The following is a 24,268-nucleotide window of genomic DNA, read 5'->3' as shown; positions in this document are numbered from 1 at the left end:
AATTTCTTCGGTCACTGTTATGTTCGATAGCGTTGGACATTTTGGCATTTGTGTGCGATATACTGCCGTCTGTTGCTGGTGCACCCGCACCGCATGCTCAGACACAATCATCCAAAAATAAACAAATTGCACAATATTTTTTACCACAAATCAAACTGTCTCGTTCACCTTCAATTTCCTAATCTATTTTCCTATTATTATTATTTTTTGCACACTTCGGAGAGCTTCCTCTCTTCAAAGTCTCTGGACGATATTGACACTTGGTACAGGCGCACCTCTTCCTCCCAGAACACCGCAATCTCTCGGCCTTCATCGCGGCTCACATTATTGGTATTGACAACATCACATCTCTGCCAGTCATTCAACGGCGTGCTGTCTGCGTGCTGTATATAAATAATATTCCACGACAATCCCTCAGAAAACTCCTCCCAACCTTCAAAATATTTAGCCATACGCTCATTGAACTGCCTCACAGTGCTGGGTATGGTGTGATGCTCACTCGCCGTAGTCATCTGCAGTCCAACCAGCGTCTTCGGATTTGAGTCCAAAAAGAAAAAGCCGTCCACCAACGGAAAGTTTTCAGCCTCCGGTTTGTACAGCACCCGACACTCTATATTAATTTTCTTTTTTAAATTTTCCAGGCACTCTAAAAGACAGGGCTTGAAGGGGCGCTCATGTAGACGCACTCTCAACGCACAGCGGTGTGGTGGAGCATCTTTTTCTAGTTTCAGCTCCCTGAGTTTCGGTATTATTGCATTTACAAAGGCCTCACTTAAAAATGCAAACAAGGAATGATCTTCAAGGACTTTTGATATGAGATCGTCCTTGATAGCCAATATGAGTAAATTAAAATCATTCGGCACCATTAACTCCGCCAACTTGCATAACGTTAATTCTGCAAGGTGGGAAGATACCAGTGCATTGTAAGGCAATTCGGAATCATCTTTTCCTCGTACTCGTACGACCTTTACAAGTTTGTGAGAGACGTGGCTACCATCACACACTTTATCAGTCCCCAAAACAGAGTAATAGTTGGTATCCGGCAAGGCCATTTTATTAACTGTACTTCTGCACGAGTCGATCCGCTCTTTGTATTTGCGCTGATCAAAGACGTAGCGAAGAAGCGGTCCCACTTTATCCATTCGACCCTCCACCATCTTCATGTACACCGCTTGCACAGTTGGCTCATTGCGCTTCATACAAACGCACATCGCCTTTACATCGTCTTTCTCAGGACAATTCATTACGATTCGTACGGATCCACTTTGTTTCTCCCATTCTTTGAAGTTGCCCTCGTTCGGTGATGTCACCACAATCATGCCCCATCCCTTGCAAGGCAAACTATCAGGCGGTTCATGACCCTGTTTTGCCACATCGTAGATAATATACCCCTCCACCCCACGATCAGAAAACCCGTCCAAAATATCCACGATACTAGACGCCGCACTGTATCTTGTCACCGTTTTGGTGGTCTTGTCAAATAGGAATTTTCGATCCGCAACAACGTACGCAACCATTGGGAGCTTCTCCGCATCGTAGTGCAGCAGCTGGTAGAGGAGGTACGAGCCGGCATTCATCGACTTCCCGATCCCGGGCGTCCCAATCAACACATGCCGCTTGGGGATATAGTCGGACCCTTCGTAGGCGCTGAACGATTCGGTGAGATTGCCCTTGACGATCTGCCACACTCGCTCCACCTCACAGTCCACATAGCAGTCACGAATATTCTGTCCATCATTTTTCCACGTGTACGGCCATCCCTTGTCGGAAGTGAGCACCATCAGCCTGGGACGCGGTGCACCGGATTGCAACACACCGTCATCCTTTTCGAGAGTGTAGCCAACTTCCTTGTACGTCCATGACTGTTCCGGTTTCCCCTCCTTCACCTCCATTCCCATCCCCTCGCCGCCAACAACCTTCACCACATGACTCCAACTCGCATTGTACACAGAATTGTAGAACCCCTTCAGCACCTTTGAAAAAACCACGGGCGTTGATGTCTGCGCCCGAGAAAGGGCAGCGTTTATTTTTCCCCTTGCAATGGGAGTGACTGTATCCTTTCCTTCATAGTCCCTCCATTGCTCGAGAGAAACCACACCCTCGTGATGAAGCCTATTAATAGCCTCCAGCGCTTGGTACTCTGTTAAATTAAAAATAATTCTAAGAAGCCGCTGGTCTTGTACGTAAGCATCCGGCTCCTGAACAAACACCTGCATCGTCACGTTGTGGTCTTCACCAACGGCCGCCCTGCCGCCAACATAATTCCGAAGGAAATCGTTCAGCTTCATGTCGGTCCTGAGAGTGCTTCCCTCCAGCAGAATGTCCTTTACGCTGCTGCTCATGGTCCAATTTGGTCGCCGCGTTTCCTCAACTCCTCTGCGAGCTGCAGCGTCGGAACCATCACCGGGGATGCCGCTTCGAGGCGCCATCACAACACCCGTGCGGTGAAGCATCCCACTCGCACCGCCCAACTGCGGCCAGCAGGTGCTGCTGGCTCCAAAGGACAGTCGCGGCTGTTTCGTCCCGCTGTCCCAATGGCGTTGGGCGTGGCACTCGCAGAGCGGGACGGTCGGCGCGCCATGCAGCCGCACTGCAACGCCTGTCGGTGAAGCAGTCAAGGCCCACCGCCCCCGCAGCAACGCAACGTGCAATCGGCCACAACACCGCCACATTATTGTCCTTTTTTTTTTTTTACGATTCACCTTGTCTGTTTATTTGCCCTATCCCTAACACTAAAAACAACTGCACAACTTCACAGAGGAGGGAAATCTTATGGGCCGCTGGCCGGATCCTGTAATTACCCAAAAAGAAAAAAGGAAAAAAAGCGGTAAGTGGAGAAGTAGTGGGATCTCCGTAATGTTTGCCCCAATATGTCGATGTATACACATTCTGCTAATCACCGCCCTTGACTCCTGCAGATGGTTAGAATTAGAAACACTTATCCCCCGCGAAGCGGCAGGCCTTTGGGCTCCTCCAGCCACAAAAAAACGCCGCAAGGTGAGGATCACAAAGTGGGTGGTTGTGAAGATAAAAAATAAAAAAATAATTTCGTCTGGCAGCTGTCGGCTCCCTGACTCCCTCAATCGCAGTCTCCCAAAAGACAGTGCGATAGAAGAGAAAAAAGTTGTGAAGAGATATCTTCGCTTGCGCGAGATATGAATTTATTTGGGCAGCCCGCCGCCCTCTCAGGCATTCTTTTCACAAAATCCCATAAAAATAAAGAGAAATTCCGCGGCCCCTGTAGTGCGCAACAGCCTCTAGTGACGATGCGCCTCTGGTGGAAAAAATAAAATAAAATAAAAAGTGTGTGGTGAGTGTGGCACTGCCGATCACAACGGTTCTCTGAAAAGAAAGGCATTCACTGTCTAGACCCCGTAGGCACACACATATAAAAATCGTTAAAATACTCCCAATATATTTCACTATAAGCAAAATGCACTTTGCTTCTACTTATTTTTTTTTAATTTCCTTGCCTATCCCATTTCTAAAAGATTTCTGTATTCACTTTGCTCGGATTTTATTTACAAAATCAGTTGTCAACGCAAACTGGTATTCGTGTACGTTTCCGTTCCAGAACGCCACAATCTCTTTTTCAGCTTCGCTCAAATTTTTGGTATTGACGGGACCACATCTCTGCCAGTTCGTTATCATTGTGCTGTTTTCGTGCTGCACATAAATCATCTCCCACGACATGTCTCGGGATAATTTCTTCCAGCCCTTAAAATATGCCGCCATATTATTTTTGAACAGATTCACAGTGCTGGGTATGGTGTGGTGCTCACCCGCCGTAGTCATCTGCAGCCCAACCAGCGTCTTCCGCGGCGAATCAACAAAGAAAAAGCCGTCCACCAGCGGAAAGTTTTGAGCCTCCGGTTTGTACATAACCCGATACTCCATCGGAATCCTCGTGACACCGTTTTCCAGTTCCCCTAATCCAACGGTGCGAGTGGGATGCCCTTGATGGTTTAACTTCAGCACTGAGGACCGTGGTTTGGAAGGCGATGGTGGCGGCAGCTCCTTGAGTTCCTTTACTAATGCACTGATAAACTCCTCATACATGAAGGCGCACAAACCTAATTGTTCCAGAGCTCGGGAAGCAAGAGTACCACGCGATGCCAACACTAGCAACAAAATATCCTTCGGACCAATTACCTTTGCCAAACGGTCCGCAGTTCGAAACCCGATATTATCACATATCGGTGCGTTCAGAAATATCTCAGCTCCTTTTTCTGTTCTTGCCCGGACGATCTTCACAAGTTTGTGAGACGGATCCTCGGAATACCATTTCTTCTCTCCTCCCATGGAAAAGTACTCTTCAACATCAGTATCCTTGATTGCTAGCAAGGCATCATCAACGGCACCCAAGCGAACAATATAAATTTCCTCATCAAAGATGTGACGTGGAATCGGCCCCACTTTCTTCATGCGTTCTTTGACCTCTTTCCAGTATCCCGCTTGCTCATTTGGTTTCAGACCGCGCTTCATCCATGCACACATCGCCTTCACATCCATCTCGTCGGGGCAATTCATGATGATTCGACTGGCTTGTAGTTGCTTCTCCCACTCATCATAGTTGGTTACCTTTGGCGATGACACCACAATCATGCCCCATCCGGTGGAGGGCGCAAAGCCTGTGTCGGGCGGTGTTCCTTTCTTTGCCACATCGTAAATAATATACCCTTTCATCCCACGCTGCCAAAAACCACGCAAAACATTCTTGGATGTTATGTTACCCTCGTATATTGTCACGGTTTTGGTGGTTTTGTCAAACACGTACGCCGTTTCTCCAAAACAGTGGACAACAACTTGGAGCTCCTCCACATCGTAGTGCAGCAGCTGGTAGAGAAGGTACGAACCGGCAGCCATCGACTTCCCGATCCCGGGCGTCCCAATCAACACACGCTTCTTGGGCTTAAAGTCGGTTCGACCGTGACTGCTGAACCACTTGGTTAGATCGCGCTCGACGATCTGCCACACTCGATCCACCTCGCAGTTAATAAAGAAGTCATTATCAGTCCCATGCGGCGCATTCAGCGTGTACGGCCATCCCTTTTCCGAGGTGAGCACCATCAGCCTGGGAGGTGCTTTACCGGATTTCCGCACACCGTCATCCTTTTCGAGAGTGTTGCCAGCTTTCTTGTACGTCCATGACTGTTTCGGTTTCCCCTCCTTCACCTTCATTACCGTCCCCTTTTTCTTTTTCTTTCGCTTATCGCCGTCGGGAATTTCCACCACATGGTGCCAACTCGCATTGTACACAGACTCGTACAATCCCTCCAGTTTCAACGCTTCAATCGTCGTTCGGTTTCTCGCTTCCTGAAGGGCTGCATCCAAGGAGTGTTTAGTGATGTCATGAACAGTTTTTTTTACGTTTGCGGCAGCTTCTGACCACCCAAGTAGATTGCTGACACCATTTTTGTAAAGCTTGCGTACAACTTCTTCCAAATCCATTTCCTCCCTTACAGTCTTCTCCATCCTCGCATAAGCATCGGTTATCTGTATTTCTTTCAATACTCCTTTATCACGGATATACTTCTTGGGGTTCTTGAAAAACTCCTTCAGCAAAACACTCCGATTGGTGGCCACAACGCCCCTGCCGTCCAATTCCATCGTAAGAAAGTCGTTCAGCTTCTTTTCCTTGACGCGGACTCTTCCTTTGAACAGTACATCTTCGATCGTAGTGGAAATGGTAAATTTCATTTCTTGCGTTCCTCTTAGCCTTTCTGTCAGTATCTGAGTGAGGGCTGCGTTTAGTTTTCCCCTTGCAGCAGGAGTGACCGTATCCTTTCCTTCATAGTCCTTCCATTGCTCGAGAGAGAACACACCCTCGTGATGAAGTTTGTACACCTGGTACTCTGTTAAATTAAAAATAATTCTAAGAAGCCGCTGGTCTTGCACGTAAGCATCCGGCTCCTGAACAAACGCCTCCATAGCGACGTTCTCATTTTTTTTTCACAACGCCCTTGCCGCCCAAGTTCCTCCGGAGGAAATCGTTCAGCTTCATGTCGGTCCTGAGAGTGCTTCCCTCCAGCAGGATGTCCTTTACGCTGCTGCTCATGGTCCACTGTGGTCGCTGTTTACTCCCCGCCACATGTCGAGCTGCAGCGTCTGAACCATCACGAGAGCCACGGCGAGGCGCCATCACAACACCCGTGCGGTGAAGCATCCCACTCGCACCGCCCAACTGCGGCCAGCAGATGTCGCTGGCTCCAAAGGGCAGTCGCGGCTGTTTCGTCCCGCAGTCCCAATGACGTTGGGCGTGGCACTCGCACGGCTCGGTGGTCGGTGCGCCACGCAGCCGCACTGCAACGCCTGTCGGTGAAGCAGTCAAGGCCCACCACCTCCGCAGCAACGCAACGTGCAACCAACCACAACACCGCCACATTATCGTCCTGTATATTTTATTTTATTCACGTTGTCTGTCCGTTTGCCCTATCACTAACACTAAAAATAAGTGTGCACCTTCACAGAAAAAAAATAAAGGAGGCGCGATCCCACCGTCCCGATGCAACTCAGCACTTTCCCCCACCCACCACCATTGCTGCACAGGAGACCGCAGTCACATCGCAGAGTCAGCACCACAATGTGCACCACACCATCGTGCAGTGAACGATGGGCGAGACGCGGCCAGGCATCGCCCCGCTCCATTTTCCCACCACTCAAGTGTTGCGTGTCCGCACAAAAAAAGCAGCAAACACAACCAGTGTGCACACAAACCCAATCAACACCCTCACTCGCTGAAGCACATTATTCGCATGGAGTGACAACAGTTGAGGACACACCAGCAGTAGCAGGCTGCATGGAATTTCTCATTCAACCCTGCGAAGAGACAAAACAACTCTGCGGATTAAGGTGGCAGCCCCTCGGTGTTTCCCGCAGCTCACATGGCAGGAATAATCCCACGCACGCATGGTTCCGGATCCCTCGGTGTTTGAGTGCGCACCAACAGAATGTACAAATACGTGCACACAAGATGACGTTTAAATAAGTAAACTCTTCAGCCTGTTTTGTTTGATGGTGTTGGCGAGCAATCCCACACAATCCAATCAAAGTGACACGCCGGACGGAATGGCTTCAGTTAATAAACAAAAAAAATAATTGCGTCAATGCAAAAAAGCAAAGAAAAGTTGGCGCATGCGATTGACAGTCCCAACTGAGGTGCCGAGGAGCACTTCGGTGTACAACTGGCCGTCCGGCAGAGAGGACAAATAAAACAAAAGGGCAGCAAACCCTCTCGTTCAATGTTTTCTAACAGCAACGAGAGAAAACAAAAACTAAAAGATACACCAAAGAAAAGTGTGTAGACAATTTCCTTCTCATCGTAGCCCCCATTTATCTCAACGTTGGGGTTTGTCGAAGTGCAAGAAATTATTCAAAACTGAGAAAAAATTACATCCGAGACGTTTGCGTGATGAGTATCCGGAATATTCTTGACGACAGTGAGGGAAAGGCAGACGCCTGAGTTCCCCCCACATTTGGCCTGACAAAAAAAAAATCCCACAAACATGCATTTGTATGGCTGCAGTAAAGCTTTGCCTTGACAAACCAACAACAGTATTAACAAAGGGAATAATAAGCAGGAAAAATCCAGGCGATTGCAAGGGCAAGGCATCTTCCCATTGGAATTATTGTACGTCCTAAGGAAGAGCACTTGACAGGATAAAGAATAAGACCATAAAATCATTCTGCGACCACACAGACAGACACACACTCACACGCAATCATATCCCTCTCCCCCTGCTCAGTTTTATCACACCAGACACAAATAGGCCCAAAACACTCCATCACCCAAGAAACGGATGCAGAAACAAATAAAAATATAAAATTGGCAATAAATAAATAAAAAATACTGCCTCCCACTGCAACAGTTTTACTCACAAAAGTTAGTCAATGCACAACTGCACATCAAGTTTCTGTCCCCATAGGTTCCATCGATGCGGCAAACTGAAGGCCAAAACTTTTCGGTGTATGAATGGCTCGAAGGGAATGCAGCAGTTTTCCGGGCGTATGGTCCGTCCCAATCATCTGATGTGACACACTTTGCCGTGTGCGGGGCATTCTTGAGAACGTTGTTCGTTGTGCTCTCTTCACCCTCCTCTATGAATGCAATTTCGGTACGAATGGAAATAAGTGCATCGGCCAACCGACCCAACTCCCGCTTTGACTCTGACTCTGTGGGTTCAGTCATGAGTGTTCCCGCAACAGGAAATGCCAGGGTAGGTGAGTGAAGGCCGTAATCCATAAGTCGTTTCGCCACATCTTCTGCCTCAATTTGTGCTGTTTTTTAAATGGCCTTAAATCTATGATAAACTCGTGAGCGCAGAAATCGTTTTCCCCCAGAAAGAGAACTGGGCAGTGGCCGTCAGGACGCTTCTTTAAATAGTTGGCATTTAAAATCGCATACTCCGTGCACGTCTTGAGACCCCGTGAACCAAGCATCAACATTAATAAATAAGAAACTGGAAGAATAGACGCTGATCCGTATGCTGCTTGAGAGACTTGACCAAAAGGCTGGGAACCACCAACATTTTGAATAAAAACAGAATCTGGCAAGAATGAGGCCAGGTGCTGACGAACAGCAATAGGACCCATGCCTGGCCCACCACCACCATGAGGAATTGAAAACGTTTTGTGGAGATTAATCTGGCACACATCGCCCCCAATACATCCAGGTGCCGTGTAACCCACCATGGCATTCATGTTTGCACCATCAATATAACATTGCCCTCCATCGTAGCGCACCATCGAAGTAATGGCCAAGATTTCCCTGTCAAACAAACCATACGTACTCGGATACGTTATCATAATGCACGAGAGATTCTTTGTATGCTTTTGGCAAGAATTTTCCAAATCCTTCATGTCAATCCTTCCATTCGCCACTTTATCTTTACAATCACCATCCCTGCCAAGAGAGCCGAAGCAAAATTTGTGCCATGAGCACTTTCCGGAATCAAGCAAACATTGCGATGGCTCTCCTTTTTTGAATTATGATACGAGCGGATCACACGAAGACCAGCAATATTCACCCTGAGCACCACTATTTGGCTGAAGTGACACGGCATCTAAAGCGGTAATATCCCTTATTTTCTGCTCCAGATCCAAACACAACGCACTATGTCCTCGCGTTTGCTCCTTCGGTGCAAGAGGGTGAATGTTGGTAAATTCTGGCCACGACAAGGACAACATGGCGGCAGCTGGACTAAGTTTCATGGTACAAGAACCCAAGGGCACACAAACATGCGTGAGACCATAATCTTTTCCATGAAGACGGTAAATGTACCGCATAAGCTCACTCTCACTTTTGTACTTTTGAAAGATTGAATGCCCAAAAAAGACATGTTTTCGTAACATTTGCAAAGGCATTGCTCTCTTTTGTTCTGTGAGTTTTGAAAGGACACCTATCACAGGAAGTTGCAGCCCTGCTGCCTCCAAGAGAGACACTACATGGCCCTCGGTAGTGGCCTCATCCACCGATATGGAGACGGTGCCATGACTATAATCAACAAAAATATTAATGCCCTTTTCCACGCAGCATGCCACGTAGTCTTCAGGCGTTATACCTTTTAAATTTACGGTGACGGTATCAAAAAATGTACCATTGACCACTGTATGCCCTACAGACTCTAAACCAACAGAAAGTATTTTGGCTTTATTGTGCATTTCGCTCGCAATTTCCTTCAAGCCCTCAGAGCCGTGATAAATGGCATAAAATGCCGCAACATTTGCTAGGAGAGCTTGTGAAGTACAAATATTGGATGTGGCGCGTTCCTTCTTAATATGTTGCTCCCGCGTCTGAAGCGCCATGCGTATGGCTGGGCAACCCGTCGAGTCTTTACTTATACCAATGACGCGACCCGGAATCAATCGCTTAAATTCCTCCTTGACAGCAAAAAATGCGGCGTGAAGCCCTCGAACCCTAGTGGGGCACCAAAACGTTGGGCAGATCCCAAAACAACATCGGCTCCCATTTCTCCTGGAGGTTTGAGAAGAACAGAAGCCATCAAATCTGTCCCGCAACAACTGACGACACCATGTCGTTTTGCCTTGTCAAACAGTGTCGTAAAATCATGAAGCATCCCCATGGCATCTGGAGTTTGTGCCAAAATTCCACAGAGTGAGGAATCGCTCCAATCAATCAAATTTGGATCACCAACAACGACCTTTACTTTAAGGGGCTCGGCTCTTGTTTTTGCCATCTCTACGCAAGATGGGAAGACGTCCCTCGATACAAAAATAAAAAAAAAGGTCATGCGCTCCTTTCGACCATGATGAAAGGCAAGGTACATTGCCTCAGCACATGCAGTGGCTTGATCCAGAAGAGATGCATTTGCCAAATTCACAGCTGTCAAGTCTATAATCATGGACTGAAAATTCAACAGGGACTCTAGACGGCCTTGAGATATTTCAGCCTGGAAAGGAGCGTATGGGGTGTGCCATGCAGGATTCTCGATAACGTTACGAAGTATTACGGGTGGTGTGCCCTGGCTCATAGTAGCCTTGCCCAATCATGCTCTTTAATAACTTATTCCGTGAACCCAGTGAATGGAGAAGCGAAAGGGCATCCTGCTCGCTCATCGCCGGAACCTCTTTTAAAGGACTTCGCAAAATATTCTCTGGGATCACAGCAGTCATGCGGTCCGACAGACTTTCCTTGCCAATTATTCGAAGCATAGAAATTAATTCTGCCGCTGATGGTGCAATATGGCGATTGACGTAACTGTTTGTAGCAGTCCGTCGTACAAACGCCAGTGGCAACGTGGAGAAATGATGAAAGCAACGATACATTATTATGTTAGATATGTGCTCGTCACCCTCTCTCTCTCTCGCACACGCGTTAGTTTTCCTTTTAATTTGGGAATAATCTTCCGGGCAGCTGGCCGGATCCTGAAATTATCTATGGAAACCAAACAAGTTAGGGAAAAAAGGTTCGTTAGTTAATTGCTTCAATGTTTTCTTTTCATTCAATATATAAAATTCTGTGGACCACTAGCATGGTCCTTTGTCCTCAGTTGGGATTTACGTATTATTACTTACGAAGTGGCAGACTTTTTGGTCCTCCAACCACAAGACCCCGCCGCGTGGTGGGAATCAAAAGGGGGTGGGTGGGATGGCAAAATAAAATTGAAAATATTATCTGGCCTCTATCCGCTCCCGCCCCTACAAAGTCGAGTTCTTCCCAAAGGATTCATACGGTAGAAAGTATCATAAAGAATGCATTCATTTATCAGGATATAAACATACATTCATTAAGTTAGCCAGCTCTCCCGTGATCATTCTTTTCACAAGCTCCTAATAAAAATTGGGCTTCACAGTTTAAAATCCACAAGAACAAATACAAAATATAATTAAAAAATAAAAATAAATTTAAACAGTAATCAAAATAATAATAATAACCCAGTAAAATAACAACCAAAAAGAATTGTCAAGGAAAATGAGCACGCATTTATATGAGCAGTTCCAATTTTCATCCCCGCGCACCACACATAACCCCCGCGTCCCTTTATCCATGGACCTTCACGTTGGGTATTCACTAAAGTAGGCGTGACGAAGGGCGCCAGCCGCAGTCAAACGCTTCTGAGGATCCAGGCAAAGTAATATTCGCAACAAATCCAATGCACATTCAGAGGCATCCGGGAAAAATTCATGGAGAGGAAGAGGACGCTTCGGCTCAAAGTGCGCCTTTCCCCAATCGGGAAGCAGCACCGCCGATGGCCACGATGTGGGCGTCGGTGTCCCTAATACATCAAATATTCGTGACAACTGCCAAATATCTCCATCGCCTGCAAAAAAAGCACCACCGTACCCCCGTAGAAGCTCCGCAAATACGCACCCTGATGACCACACATCAATTTCGGGTCCGTAGTGTCGCTGGCCCAGAAGTAACTCGGGAGCCCGATACCACCTCGAAACGATTTCGTGAGTCATGGATGCTTCCGTGTCCCATACACGACTGAGTCCAAGGTCGCCGAGGCGTAGTTCCCCCTCCGCAGTCAAGAAACAATTTGAAGGTTTCACATCTCGATGAAGAACACCCTCGCTGTGTATGTACGCTAACGCCAAAAGAAGCATCTTAAATAAAGACTTTGCCTCTAACGCGGGCAGAGGATTGCTGGCAGTTCTCCCCGAGAGGACTGTTGCCAAGTCAGTCTTGCAACGCTCCATCACTAACGCCAAGGAGCAGCCACACGGAACCACCTCATATTTCCGAATAACAAAAGGATGCACCAATCGCAATGCAACGAGTAGTTCCCTCGCTGTGGGGTGCGGAATACCCTCATCGAGACGTGGAGTTGTGATGAATTTGATTGCGGCTGGCACTCCAGATTCCTTAACAACTGCAGCACGAACGACGCCAAAGCGTCCCTCACCAATTGGGGATCCAACAATAAAACGATCCATGTCAAGCGACCACCTCTCTCTTCTTTATTTCTCTTCTCCACCCCTCCCTTCCATTCTACGGCATCGTGAAAATATAAATGGAACACAAAAAATTGACTCCGGTGATGCCAAAATCCCTCCGCACCCAAAGATCATTCTCAATGCCCCTCCCTAATGAGCACATGCATAGAAACTGAAAGAACTCCAATTTGTCTCAAAAGAATCCATTTTTGTGGTGGTGGTAGTTATTGTTTTCTCCTCGTCAGAATCTAATTATTTCAAAAACTTTCTCGTATTTAAGACTTCTGACTCTCTATTCACAACAGTGGCAGTCGCACCAGAGTACATCTTTGCTCGAGCGAACAAACTAACTCTTTCAGTCCTGGGTTTCTCATGGCACACTTCCACCTCAACAGGGGGAAGAGGAGGAAGAGAAGAAGGCTGCTGCTCTTCCGTGGAATATTTCGGTGTGGCTGTGGCCACATCACCCTCATTTTTGGCTTGCAGTTGTGCCGCACGGTCCTCAACCCAAAAAAGGAGACTGATCCATAGTCGTATTCTCAGGGGCAATGAGATCATCTACACAGACAAGAAATTCCTCAGCGCCTGTGCTCAATGCACACTCCCGAGAATCATCCGCAAAACAACTGCCTGTATGCTCCCTCACCACCAATGATTGACTGAGAGAGTTCTTTTTCCGCAAGAGCTCATCACGTAGTTTATTAACGGTTGACGCGCCACCCCTCTTGGCTGCTACTCGTAAAGGAATGGAGTGAGTTGCCCTCCGAACCGTCGCATTGGGGATGCCGCTGTCCGTCTTTAGACACCGATTCGTCCGGTACGTTTTTATCTCCGTAAAAGACTCGCGTGTACGGCCCAAGCCTCCCTCTTGCGTGCGCCGCCAAAATGCATCATACCGTTGCCTCTTGCTTCTCAGGTATGAAGACGGCGCGTCTTCGGCTTCACGATCGCTGATGCTCTGCTCACTTTCCCCCGAGTCATCCGGAGATAAAATACGTCCAGTTGTTGTTGCGTCTTGTGAAAATGCGTTTGTTACACCTGCGGCACCCGCGCTCCCTCGCCACCAAAAGGAACGCTGTCGCCAGATTCCTTCCTCGCCCTCTTAAACTCCTTCAGAAAAACGGAAACGTCCATTTTCTTCAAAAGTAAAAAGAAGAAAAAGAAAAAGAAATGAGCATGTGCTTAGATGAGGTCGTTGACGTCTTATCCTCAGAAATGTAAGAGGAGGAAAACACAACAAAATGGGAGAAGACAATTTAATCACACATCGCTCTGCATCAACGCGCTCCAAAGAAAAATCATCCAGCACGCATGCACACGCAACAAAAGCCATCAGACAAATAGATCGACAGCAGCCAAACTCGTCGTAAAGTAGCAGAGCCGCAGCCTTAATTTAGTGCCCCTTTTGGCCGCCGGACTCCCCCGCACCGCGTGAGGCGCAATGAAGGAGGCGGGTGGGACGGCAGAAAGAAACCGCAGCCGCCACCTTCCCGCGCAGCACCATCAAAATTCCCCCACAACTCGCACATTCGTTCCAAAAAGTTTCTAAAGACAACAACTAAAAACGCTGCAAATCAATAAATATGAGATGTTTTGAGCACTGCGGATTGCAAGGCGGAGCATCCACGTATTCCACAGGAGGGCGGACTGGCACTTCAATTGGAAGGACAAAAATTCATAAGTTTTTCCTCCTCCTTTTGTTTCTCAGTGAGTGCAAAAACGCAGACGAGGGAAAACTCACAGTTTTTCAACGAAAGAAATTCTTTTAACAAAAAAAAAGACGGCAGCCAAATGAGGGCCATTTTTTCTGCAAATTGTGCCGGAGACAAAGGAACACCAACAAATAACACACGCGGAAATCACAACAAACACAAACACGTGAAATTAAAAATAAAGAGGCAACAACTAACATATCATACCGTCCTTATTTTCATTACAGAGTTCGTTACAAAAAAAACCCCTCCATAGGATCCCCATCGTGCGCATGTTGCAGCTCGGAGGCAGACAGAGTCGAGAGAAACAAGTGTTTACAATGAGATGCCACATCACTCGCATTGGCCTCATTCTCTACAACAATGGATTCACTTGAAACCTCAGTTTTTGCAGTAAAATCTCTCTCTCAGCCGTTCTAATCGACTTTAGAGATCCACGGCCCAACCTGAAGTGCACATCCACCAAACGCTTAGCGGGCATCAACACGGTTTCCCCATCACTCACCGTAACAAATCACCTGACACCTCGCAGCTGGTACATAAATAAGAACATGGATTACGTCAGAGCCCTCTGAATACCGAAGGTTGTCCTGCGGTGCAGCAAGAAAGGCGAGGCCACCGGTGTGTTGCCCATCATCCATAGAGGAGTATACACCTGCCAGAGCAGCGGAAACATCGTCGTCGTCATCATCCAAATCAGCATCGTCAGCATTCTCCTCGTCGGGAAATGTACCTGCGGTATTTCGATCTTCTTCTCTTCGTGGCGTCCAAGAGACAACAGTTGTTGCCTGGGCAGATTCAGTAGTCAAACGATCGGACTCGCAATTACAGGCATTCACACCGTTCAACTCTTTATGGTGGCTCTGAGCACTAGCACGGGACGGATTTGTAGCCTGCGGTGTCTTTGAGAGAAATTCAAAACATTTGCGGCACACCCGTCGTGGTTTATTTACATGAAGCTTTTGTGATTTAACGAAAAAAGCTCGAGCATGACGCACAGAAAATACCGCCAAAGTGCCGACAATGATGACTCCTGCACCCGAAATTAAATTTGACCTCACATAATTCGCACTTATGCATTGAGCTATCAGACGTCCATTCGCCTAATACCGATGGCCTGATCGTCATGTGCCATACTTTATTTCTACTGCATTTAGTAACAGACATAGAAAAGAATATGTGCATACAAATACATATATAATATCACACGTGAGGGGCATCCGTAACAGTAATGATAAGGCCAACCATATGAAGGAAGCTAAGCCGCAGACACACACTATATATATAGGGAAAGAGAGAGAGACAGAAAGAAAAAAAAGGGGAAACATTGTTGTTGCTTTTTGGTGTTGTTTCGTTTCACAAAAATTGCCTTTACCGTCATGTGCAGCAACTTCAATCACGGCCCCAGTGAGTCCTCACCATCACTCTTTTTTACCATGGAAGACAATGGCAACCAAGAAATATTCACCTGAGACGGTGAAGAAGAGTCCCCGTCGTCACTTCCACTCATGGAGTCTTCACGCAGGCTGCCGTTTGCGAAGGAGTTGTGGATCATCGTTCTAAGAGTGTGCCATACGCGACGAGCCCGAGACGGTGCAGGAATTCATTCAACATGTCGTCGGGGCCAGGGGCTGAGCCAAGCAAAGAGTCACGGATGGCCACGTCAAGTTCATGCGGCAGGAAAGGTCGATCCATTTCCCAGCCACCAGGAACCAAAGGAGTGCAGCGAGCAGCAGCAGCAGTACAAGGAGGTGTGGCACGTGAAACCGCACAAAATGACGGACAAGCAGGTTTGCCTGTTGCCGAGGCAGGGCGCAAACGCGGCCAAGATAAGTGCGGAGCACAACCGATTCCAAAGGATGAGGGTGCGGCGCCGCCACGCCGTGAAGATATTGCCACCTCGGGCTGGGTGAGGCTCCAAGTCTTTTCGCACGGGCTTCCAGAAGCACAGCGGAGCAACGGCGTAAGGCTTGATTTCGTTCCTCCTTTTTTCTGGTACATTCGGCTCAAAGTAGGCTGTCTCCGGGTGAGGCAATGTGTGTGCTTCGTGAGCTGCTTCGGCGGCGAACTCGGCTTGTTCCATTTCGTGGGTCCATATCTTTTTGGAGCTGTCACGGCTGCCGCGCGGGATATGGCGCTCAGCTGTTCGTAAGATGCCTCTGCGAGGATCCAACCATGTGGACGCGGTGGCAAGGAGGGTTTCACACAACAATGAAAAAGCAGGCCAATCCGCTTTACGCAGAGCAAAGATGGCTTTCTTCCGTCAAGGCAGCGTGTTTGCTAGTCGTGGAGTCCCATCATCCATATCTACCAAGTAAGATATTCAGCGGTGGTCCGAGTCCATGTAAGGGACGAATGTCCAGTGGGAGATGCGTAGGGCGCAATACGCAGCCACGTCAGGGGACGAGGCATTACGATGTGTGATCCGTGTTGCCTGCGCCGGGTCATTCGCCAGCCCAAAATCCATTTCAATTAGAACAGCGGCGAAATTATCGCCTCCAGTCCTTGATGGTATATATGACTGTCCCAGAGTTCACGATGTAAATTCGGGTCACCCGTGATAATCTCTTCGGGCACAAGCGACAAACGATATTGATAAATGCGGATTATTGACCAATTGCTGTGGGAGGGTTGTAGAGATTCACCACGCAAATGCTGGAAAAGCCCGGTGGAAATGCACGGACAACAATGGTCTCCAGAAGGTCAGTGCCAGGGAGCGACAGGCGCTCGCACGGCAGAGAGTGGCGCACCAGAACGGCAACGCCACCACCGCGCCCAGTGAGGCCTGAAGGTAGTCATTATGGCCAGATAATTTCATCGCTACGTCACCACGGTTATTTAGTTCCTGCAGAAGAAAGATGTCAGGTGGACGCTGCTCCAATCGCGCCGCAAATGCAATATTTTTCACGGACGAGAGGCCTGCAATGTTAAGCTGCCAAATATTGATGTAACCATCCTCCTCGGGCCAGGGTTCTTGTGGACACCGCAGCGGCATGTGATATCGACGGAGTGACTGCTGCGAAACGGTCGTGCAGTTTTGTCCGACAGTCTGCGGGCAGACCGCCTCACCTTCCCGCACCGGGCATGGCGTGGAACCTTCTCGAGAGGCGGAGTCGTCTTGGTCTCCGTCGTGCTCGCGGCAACGCCCTGCTGCGGAGTTCCTATACGCAACCAAAGCCCCAGCACCGCGAAAGGGTACGGACACCATCGCTGGAGTACACTGCAATACCCATATATCGTGTAATTGTCGTTAAGTTCTTACCCACAGTCACAAAAAAAAGCAAGGCATTTAGAGGCACACACAACCACAACGGGGCGTCAGAAAAAAACAAACGGGATAAACGGTGGAACGCAACACTGCACGGCTGCCCAAGCCGTGGCGAACCGCGGGAAATATGCTGGAAAGTAAGAAAAGATAAATCCGTCTTCCATTATGCATTCACTCAAAAAAAAAAAAAACTGCACGTTGCTGCGTGGCCTCCAAATCGGTGCGTTTGTTTCGCCTGCAGATAAAAAATAAATAAATGTGTTGCACTCGTTATAGTCTTTTAAACCCCCGGTGCCCAGACATTATTTATATTCCACTGGGATACTCGGCGTGGTTTCGTGTCCCCATTCCATTGTCTCTTTTATTAGCCGGCGCCATCGGCGTGGCACACAATGCCGAGAGCGCCCACGATCACTTTAAAAGGGGGAAAAAAACACTGAGTAGATCCCGCCGTTGTCGGACCACAAAAAAAAAAAAAGAATAATCTTCCGGGCAGCTGGCCGGATCCTGAAATTATCTATGGAAACCAAACAAGTTAGGGAAAAAGGTTCGTTAGTTAATTGCTTCAATGTTTTCTTTTCATTCAATATATAAAATTCTCTGGACCACCAGCATGGTCCTTTGTCCTCAGTTGGGATTTACGTATTATTACTTACGAAGTGGCAGACTTTTTGGTCCTCCAACCACAAGACCCCGCCGCGTGGTGGGAATCAAAAGGGGGTGGGTGGGATGGCAAAATAAAATTGAAAATATTATCTGGCCTCTATCCGCTCCCGCCCCTACAAAGTCGAGTTCTTCCCAAAGGATTCATACGGTAGAAAGTATCATAAAGAATGCATTCATTTATCAGGATATAAACATACATCAATTATGTTAGCCAGCTCTCCCGCGATCATTCTTTTCACAAGCTCCTAAAAAATAAAAAAATAATAATAATTTCGTCTTACATCTGTCTGCTCCCTGACTCCCTCAATCGCGGTCTCCCAAAAGACAGTGCGGTAGAAGAGAAAAAAGTTGTGGAGAGATATCTTCGTTTGCGCGAGATATGAATTTATTTGGGCAGCCAGCCGCCCTCTCAAGAATTCTTTTCACAAAATCCCATAAAAATACAAAAGAATTCTGCAGCCTTCATATTTCGCAGAAGCTTCTAATGGCAATGGACTCTTTAAGAAAAAAAAAAGTAAAATAGAAGAATTTTATTGCTGTGGCACCGTGGATCATAATGATTCTCTCTCACAAGAAACTCTCTGAATAAACCCGGTGGCCACAAAAAAAGAAAAAAAATTAAAAATAGTTAAGATACTCCCAATATATTTCACCAGAACGAAATGCACTCTGTTCCCCAATTATTTCCCCAACTTTCTTCCCTATCCCTTTTCTACAAGATTATTGTATTCTCATTTCTGTGATTTTACTTAAAAAATCACGTGTTAACATAAACTGGTATTGGTGTACCTCTTTATTCCAGAACGCCACAATTTTTTTTTCAGCGTCGGTTTCATTATTGGGATTGACGACATCGCACCTCTGCCATTTTAATATCTTTTTGCTGAATGCGTTTTTTATATAAATCATCTCCCACGACATTTCTCGGGATAATTCGTCCCATCCTTCAAAATATGCCGCCAGGCACTCAGTGAACTGCCTCACGGTGCTGGTTGTCGTGTGGTGCGCACCCGCCGTAGTAATCTGCAGCCCAACCAGCGTATTCCGGGGTGAATTCAAAAAGAAAAAGCCGTCCACCAGCGGAAAGTTTTCAACCTTCGGTATGCACAGCACCCCGTACTTTACGGAATCCTCGTGACACCGCCTTCCAGTTCCGTTAATCCAACGGTGCGAGTGGGGTGCCCTTGATGGTTTACCTTCAGCACTGAATCCTGTGCTTCACTACGTTCTGGTGGCCTCAGCTCATTGAGTCCCTTTAATAATGCAATGACAAACTCCCCATAAATGAATGCGCACAAACCTAATTGTTCCAGAGCTCGGGAAGCAAGAGCACCACGCGATCCCAATATTAGCAACAAAAGATCCTTCGCACCCATTTTCTTTTCCAAACGGTCCGCAATTCGAAACCCGATATCAGCACTTATTGTTGCGTTGAGAAATAACTCAGCACCTTTTTTTGTTATTTCCCGGACGACCTTCACAAGTTTGTGAGACGGATCCTCGGAATACCATAGCTTACCTCCTCTCAGGGTAAAGTACTCTCCAACATCAGTGAGTTTGATCGCCAACAAGGCACCATTAATGGCAGCCAAGCGATCTTTATAACTTTTCTCATCAAAGATGTGACGTGGAATCGGCCCCACTTTATCCATGCGTTCTTTGACCTTCTTCCAGCATTCCGCTTGCTTATCTGGTTCCAGACCTCGCTCCATCCATGCACACATCGCCTTCACATCCATCTCGTCGGGACAATTCATGATGATTCGACTGGCTTGTACTTGCGTCGCCCACTTATCATAGTTGTCCAGATTTGGCGATGACACCACAATCATGCCCCATCCAGTAGAGGGCGCAAAGCCTGTGTCGGGCGGTGTTCCTTTCCTTGCCACATCGTAAATAATATACCCTTTCATCCCACACTGCCACAAACCATCCAAAACATTCTTGGATATTATCTCACCCATGTATTTTTTCACGGTTTTGGTGGTCTTGTCAAACACGTACGCCGTCTCTCCAAAACAGTGGACTACCAATTGGAGTTTCTCCACATCGTAGTGCAGCAGCTGATAGAGGAGGTACGAGCCGGCATTCATCGACTTCCCGATCCCGGGCGTCCCAATCAACACACGCGACAAAGGTGAAGAATTGAGAGTCAAATCAAAATTGCTAAACCACTTGGTTAGACCGCCCTTAACAATCTGCCACACTCGATCCACCTCAGAGTAAACACACAAGTCATTACCAGCCCCATTCAGCACACTCAGCGTGTACGGTCATCCCTTGTCCGAGGTGAGAACCATCAACACGGGAGGTGCTGCACCGGATTGCTGCACAGCGTCATCCTTTTCGAAGGTGTTGCCAACTTTCTTGTACGTCCATGACTTTTTCGGTTCCCCCTCCTTTACATCCATTCCCGTCCCCGTTTTCTTTCGCTCATCGCCGTCGGAAACTTCCACGACATGGTGCCAACTCGCATTGTGCACAGACTCGTACACTCCCTCCAGTTTTATCGCTACAATCGTCGTCGTTAGGATCCTCGCCTCCTCGGCAGCTGCATCCAAGAAATCTTTAGTGATGCAATGAACACTTGTTTTTACGTTTGCGGCAGCTTTTGACCACCCAAATAGATTGACGACATCCTTATCGCGAAGCTTACTTCGATCTTTTTCGAAGAATATTTCATCCCTTACAGCCCTCTCCATCCTCGCATAAGCATCGGTTATCTGTATTTCTTTCAACGCTCCCTTATCACGGATATACTTCGTGGGATCCTTGAAAAACTCCTCCAGCAAAACACTCCGATTGGTGTCCACAACGCCCCTGCCGCCCAATTCCATCGTAAGAAAATCATTCAACTTCTTTTCCTTGACGCGGACTCCTCCTTTAAACAGTACCTCTTCAATCGTAGTGGAAATGGTAAATTTCATTTCTTGCGCTCGTCTTAGCCTTTCTTCTGCCTTCCGCCACGCTTCTGTCAGTACCTGCGTGAGGGCTGCGTTTAGTTTTCCCCTGGCAATGGGAGTGAGCGTATCCTTTCCTTCATATTCCCTCCATTGCTCGAGCGAGACCACACCCTCGTGATGAAGCTTAGTAATGGCCTCCAATAGAATTTTCATCTCATCCAACTCCCTTTCCATCTCTTGGTACTCTGTTAAATTAAAAATAATTCTAAGAAGCCGCTGGTCTTGCACGTAAGCATCCGGCTCCTGAACAAACGCCTCCATAATGACGTTCCCATTTCTTTCCACAACCCACTCATCGCCCAATTTGCTCCGGAGGAAATCGTTCAGCTTCATGTCGGTGCTGTTATTGCTTCCACCCAGCAGGATGTCCTCAACGCTGCTGCTCATGGTCCAATGCGGCCGCATTTCCGCCACTCCTCTGCGAGTTGAAGCGTCGAAACCATCGCCGGGGATGCCGCTTCGAGGTGCCATCAGAACACCCGTGCGGTGAAGCATCCCACTCGCACCGCCCAACGGCGGCCAGCAGGTGCCGCTGGCTCCAAAGGACAGTCGCGGCTGTCTCGTCCCGCAGTCCCAATGACGTTGGGCGTGGCACTCGCACGGCTCGGTGGTCGGTGCGCCACGCAGCCGCACTGCAACGCCTGTCGGTGAAGCAGTCAAGGCCCACCACCTCCGCAGCAACGCAACGTGCAACCAACCACAACACCGCCACATTATCGTCCTTTTTTGATGTTATTCACGTTGTCCGTCGGTTTGCCCTATCACTAACAATAGTAATGAGTGTGCACCTTTGCAGAGGGTGAAGTAAAAAAACAAATAGAAAAGGAGGCACGATCCCACCGTCCGGCCGCGGGCCAACACTCTCCTCCACCCACCGCCATTGTCGCACAGGGGACCGCAGTCACATCGAAGAGTCAGCACCACAATGTGCACCACACCATCGTGCAGTGAACGATGGGCGAGACGCGGCCAGGCATCGCCCCGCTCCATTTTCCCACCACTCAAGTGTTGCGTGTCCGCACAAAAAAAGCAGCAAACACAATCAGAGTGCACACAAACCCAATCAACACCCTCACTCGCTGAAGCACATTATTCGCATGGGGTGGCAGTTAAGGACACACCAGCAGTAGCAGGCTGCATGGAAATTCCCTGACAACCCTGCGAAGAGACACAACAACTCTGCGGAGTAAAATTGGCAGCCCGCGGTGTTGCCCGCAGCTCACATGGCAGGAAGAATTCCACGCACGCATAGTTCCGGACACCTTGCTGTTTGAGTGTACATCAACAGAACAAGTGAGAAAAATACGTGCGCACAAGATGGAATCAAATACGTGAAAAAGTCAGCCTGTTTTGTTCGATGGTTTTGGCGAGCGACCCACACAATCCAATCAAAGTGACACGCCGGACAGAATGGCTTCAGTTACTAAATAAAAACAGTTGCGCCAATGCAAAAAGCAGCAGGGATTTGGGTTTTGCTTCCGAATTCGGGGGCGACGGTGGCATGAGAGTGTGTATGTGTGCAAGACCCTTCGCGGGACGGTGCTGTCCAATCCCGCCGTGCCCTGACACAAAAGGGCAGCAGAAAAAAAAAATAGGAGCACACTCTCCAGAAAAGGAGTGACGGTTGGGCAGTCAACCCCCGTTCCTTCTCACGTGACATCCACATATGTGCACCCCACCTCAAATGCGTAAATCCCTGAACGCCGCATGCATGAAGTGTGGTTTCTCCACCCGCAATGTGTTTTTCCTCCCGCAAGCAACAAGAGGATGGCAATGGCGCAGCTTCACTCAGGGGAAGCAATCGGAACAGACACGAGTGGGGCCAGAGATCATACAAAATAATAATAACAATAATAAAAAGGGGGCAATAACTCCTCCAAGCCACAGAATCGTGCAGTGTCCATCCCTCTTCCTCTAAATTGAAGACTTCCTCAACAGAACAAATGCAGCAGGCACATGTGCAGCACAATATCTTTCGCTATCCCACGTCCCATCTTAATTCCCATGACTGCCACGGCGGTGGTGCCGGCGTTACATCCGGGATGTCTCCAAAACATCAAACGCCATGCTGTGGAGAGTAGATGCTTGACAAATGTGGCCGTGTCAGCGTATAACACGAAATGACATCAAAAATAAAAAACTATTCGCGACTCAAGCTACCCGCGTGTGACCGCAATAAAGCAACACTGAGACACGTGTGGAGCAACGCAAAAAAGAAAAAAGAGAAGAAAATAATAATGGAATAATCACAAAAACATATCAATATATAAATGCACAAAAAATACATCAACCCGCATAACTTTTCCGTTCATTTTTCTTTTTTCTCATTTTATACAACAACAATAACTAACGAGAAAAACAAGCATGCCCTCCCACACAGTCCTCGTGGAACAGGAGACAGTCGTTGCGGGCACAACAACACAAAAAATAGAAACAGTGCACAGAAAAAACAGCGGCAATGCCGTTGCAGAGTCCAATGGGTGGCTGTGGTGCGCTGCAACCGCGGCCCCACGCCCTCCCTCAGCGACCAGCAACGCACAACTGTCACTTCCGCGTGGTACACGTCACAAAAGGGCCTTGTTGTTTTTTATCCCTATTGTTTTCTCAATTGAATCCTATGTCCCGCACAACAGCTTCTATCGGAGAACACATCAGCCCCGCTGAGTGGAGGCGTGAAGAAAAGCCCCGACACCCGGAGAGGGAGCTGCAGCGGAGGGCGTGCAACACACACACGTTACGCATCCTCCCCGCGCTGGCGCGTTGGCTAAATAATTCACTGTTGCCGGGAATCGGTAAAACAACACGTCAATAAATCAACAAAAAAACTGATCTATAAATAACAAAAAATGGAGGGCGCCTTCCAGCAGCATCGACTTTGTGCCGCATATGCGAAAAGCCATGTGCCTTCTTGCCGCGCGAAGGTACTGTTGGGGGAAGAGCCTTTCCACCTTGAAAAAGAGAAAATATGCCAGCCGTTTCGTGAGGCACAGACTCCCCGCTTCCCCTGCGTCCACACCATGGTTGTTGTTTTTTCTAATTGCCGGAAAAGCCGAGCAACGGAGTAGGTGCATACTTGTCTCTTCGCGCTGCCCACGTCGGCTGGGTTCCACAATGTTCGGTCGCTACCAGTGGCATGCCGTGCGGTGGCGAGTCCATCATTGTTGTGGCACTGGAAACCGCGTGTTGGACGGTAAAATTCAGCCGGTGTTGATCCTATAGAGCTGTCGTCGCCGGGCGACGTGCGCCTCCTCGGCGGCCTG

At 48.1% G+C, this 24,268-nt stretch overlaps 4 protein-coding genes and 4 pseudogenes across 4 annotated transcripts, besides 9 other annotated features; all 8 read right to left on the bottom strand.

Moving 5' to 3' along the window:
* Positions 1-24,268: a sequence feature (areas not merged during assembly with more than two copies in the genome that could not be assigned to a particular haplotype).
* Tc00.1047053511773.110 (retrotransposon hot spot (RHS) protein, putative) lies at positions 201-2,672 on the bottom strand (the record flags this gene model as incomplete). Its single annotated transcript, XM_805996.1, has 1 exon — positions 201-2,672. The coding sequence occupies one exon, from the start codon at positions 2,670-2,672 to the stop codon at positions 201-203; it is 2,472 nt and encodes an 823-aa protein (XP_811089.1).
* Positions 2,767-3,209: a mobile genetic element.
* Positions 3,028-3,049: a sequence feature (AT_rich).
* Positions 3,282-3,303: a sequence feature (AT_rich).
* On the bottom strand, positions 3,502-6,117 carry Tc00.1047053511773.90 (annotated as a pseudogene).
* Positions 7,810-7,849: a sequence feature (AT_rich).
* Tc00.1047053511773.60 lies at positions 7,870-10,785 on the bottom strand (annotated as a pseudogene).
* Positions 10,857-11,291: a mobile genetic element.
* Positions 11,331-11,393: a microsatellite.
* On the bottom strand, positions 11,515-12,399 carry Tc00.1047053511773.50 (protein kinase, putative; the record flags this gene model as incomplete). Its single annotated transcript, XM_805995.1, has 1 exon — positions 11,515-12,399. One exon carries the CDS (start codon positions 12,397-12,399, stop codon positions 11,515-11,517), a length of 885 nt encoding a protein of 294 aa, XP_811088.1.
* Positions 12,652-12,957, bottom strand: Tc00.1047053511773.40 (hypothetical protein, conserved; the record flags this gene model as incomplete). The annotated part of the gene is made up of 1 exon (XM_805994.1): positions 12,652-12,957. One exon carries the CDS (start codon positions 12,955-12,957, stop codon positions 12,652-12,654), a length of 306 nt encoding a protein of 101 aa, XP_811087.1.
* Positions 14,313-15,239, bottom strand: Tc00.1047053511773.35 (annotated as a pseudogene).
* Positions 16,753-17,319, bottom strand: Tc00.1047053511773.30 (uncharacterized protein; the record flags this gene model as incomplete). Its single annotated transcript, XM_805993.1, has 1 exon — positions 16,753-17,319. The coding sequence occupies one exon, from the start codon at positions 17,317-17,319 to the stop codon at positions 16,753-16,755; it is 567 nt and encodes a 188-aa protein (XP_811086.1).
* Positions 17,859-18,478: a mobile genetic element.
* Positions 18,292-18,318: a sequence feature (AT_rich).
* Tc00.1047053511773.10 lies at positions 18,738-21,722 on the bottom strand (annotated as a pseudogene).

Source organism: Trypanosoma cruzi, genomic scaffold (assembly GCF_000209065.1).
Source record: "Trypanosoma cruzi strain CL Brener 1047053517163 genomic scaffold, whole genome shotgun sequence".
Lineage (NCBI taxonomy): Eukaryota > Euglenozoa > Kinetoplastea > Trypanosomatida > Trypanosomatidae > Trypanosoma > Trypanosoma cruzi.
The sequence above is the reverse complement of the archived record's forward strand: the minus strand, read 5'-3'. Positions and strand labels throughout refer to the sequence as shown.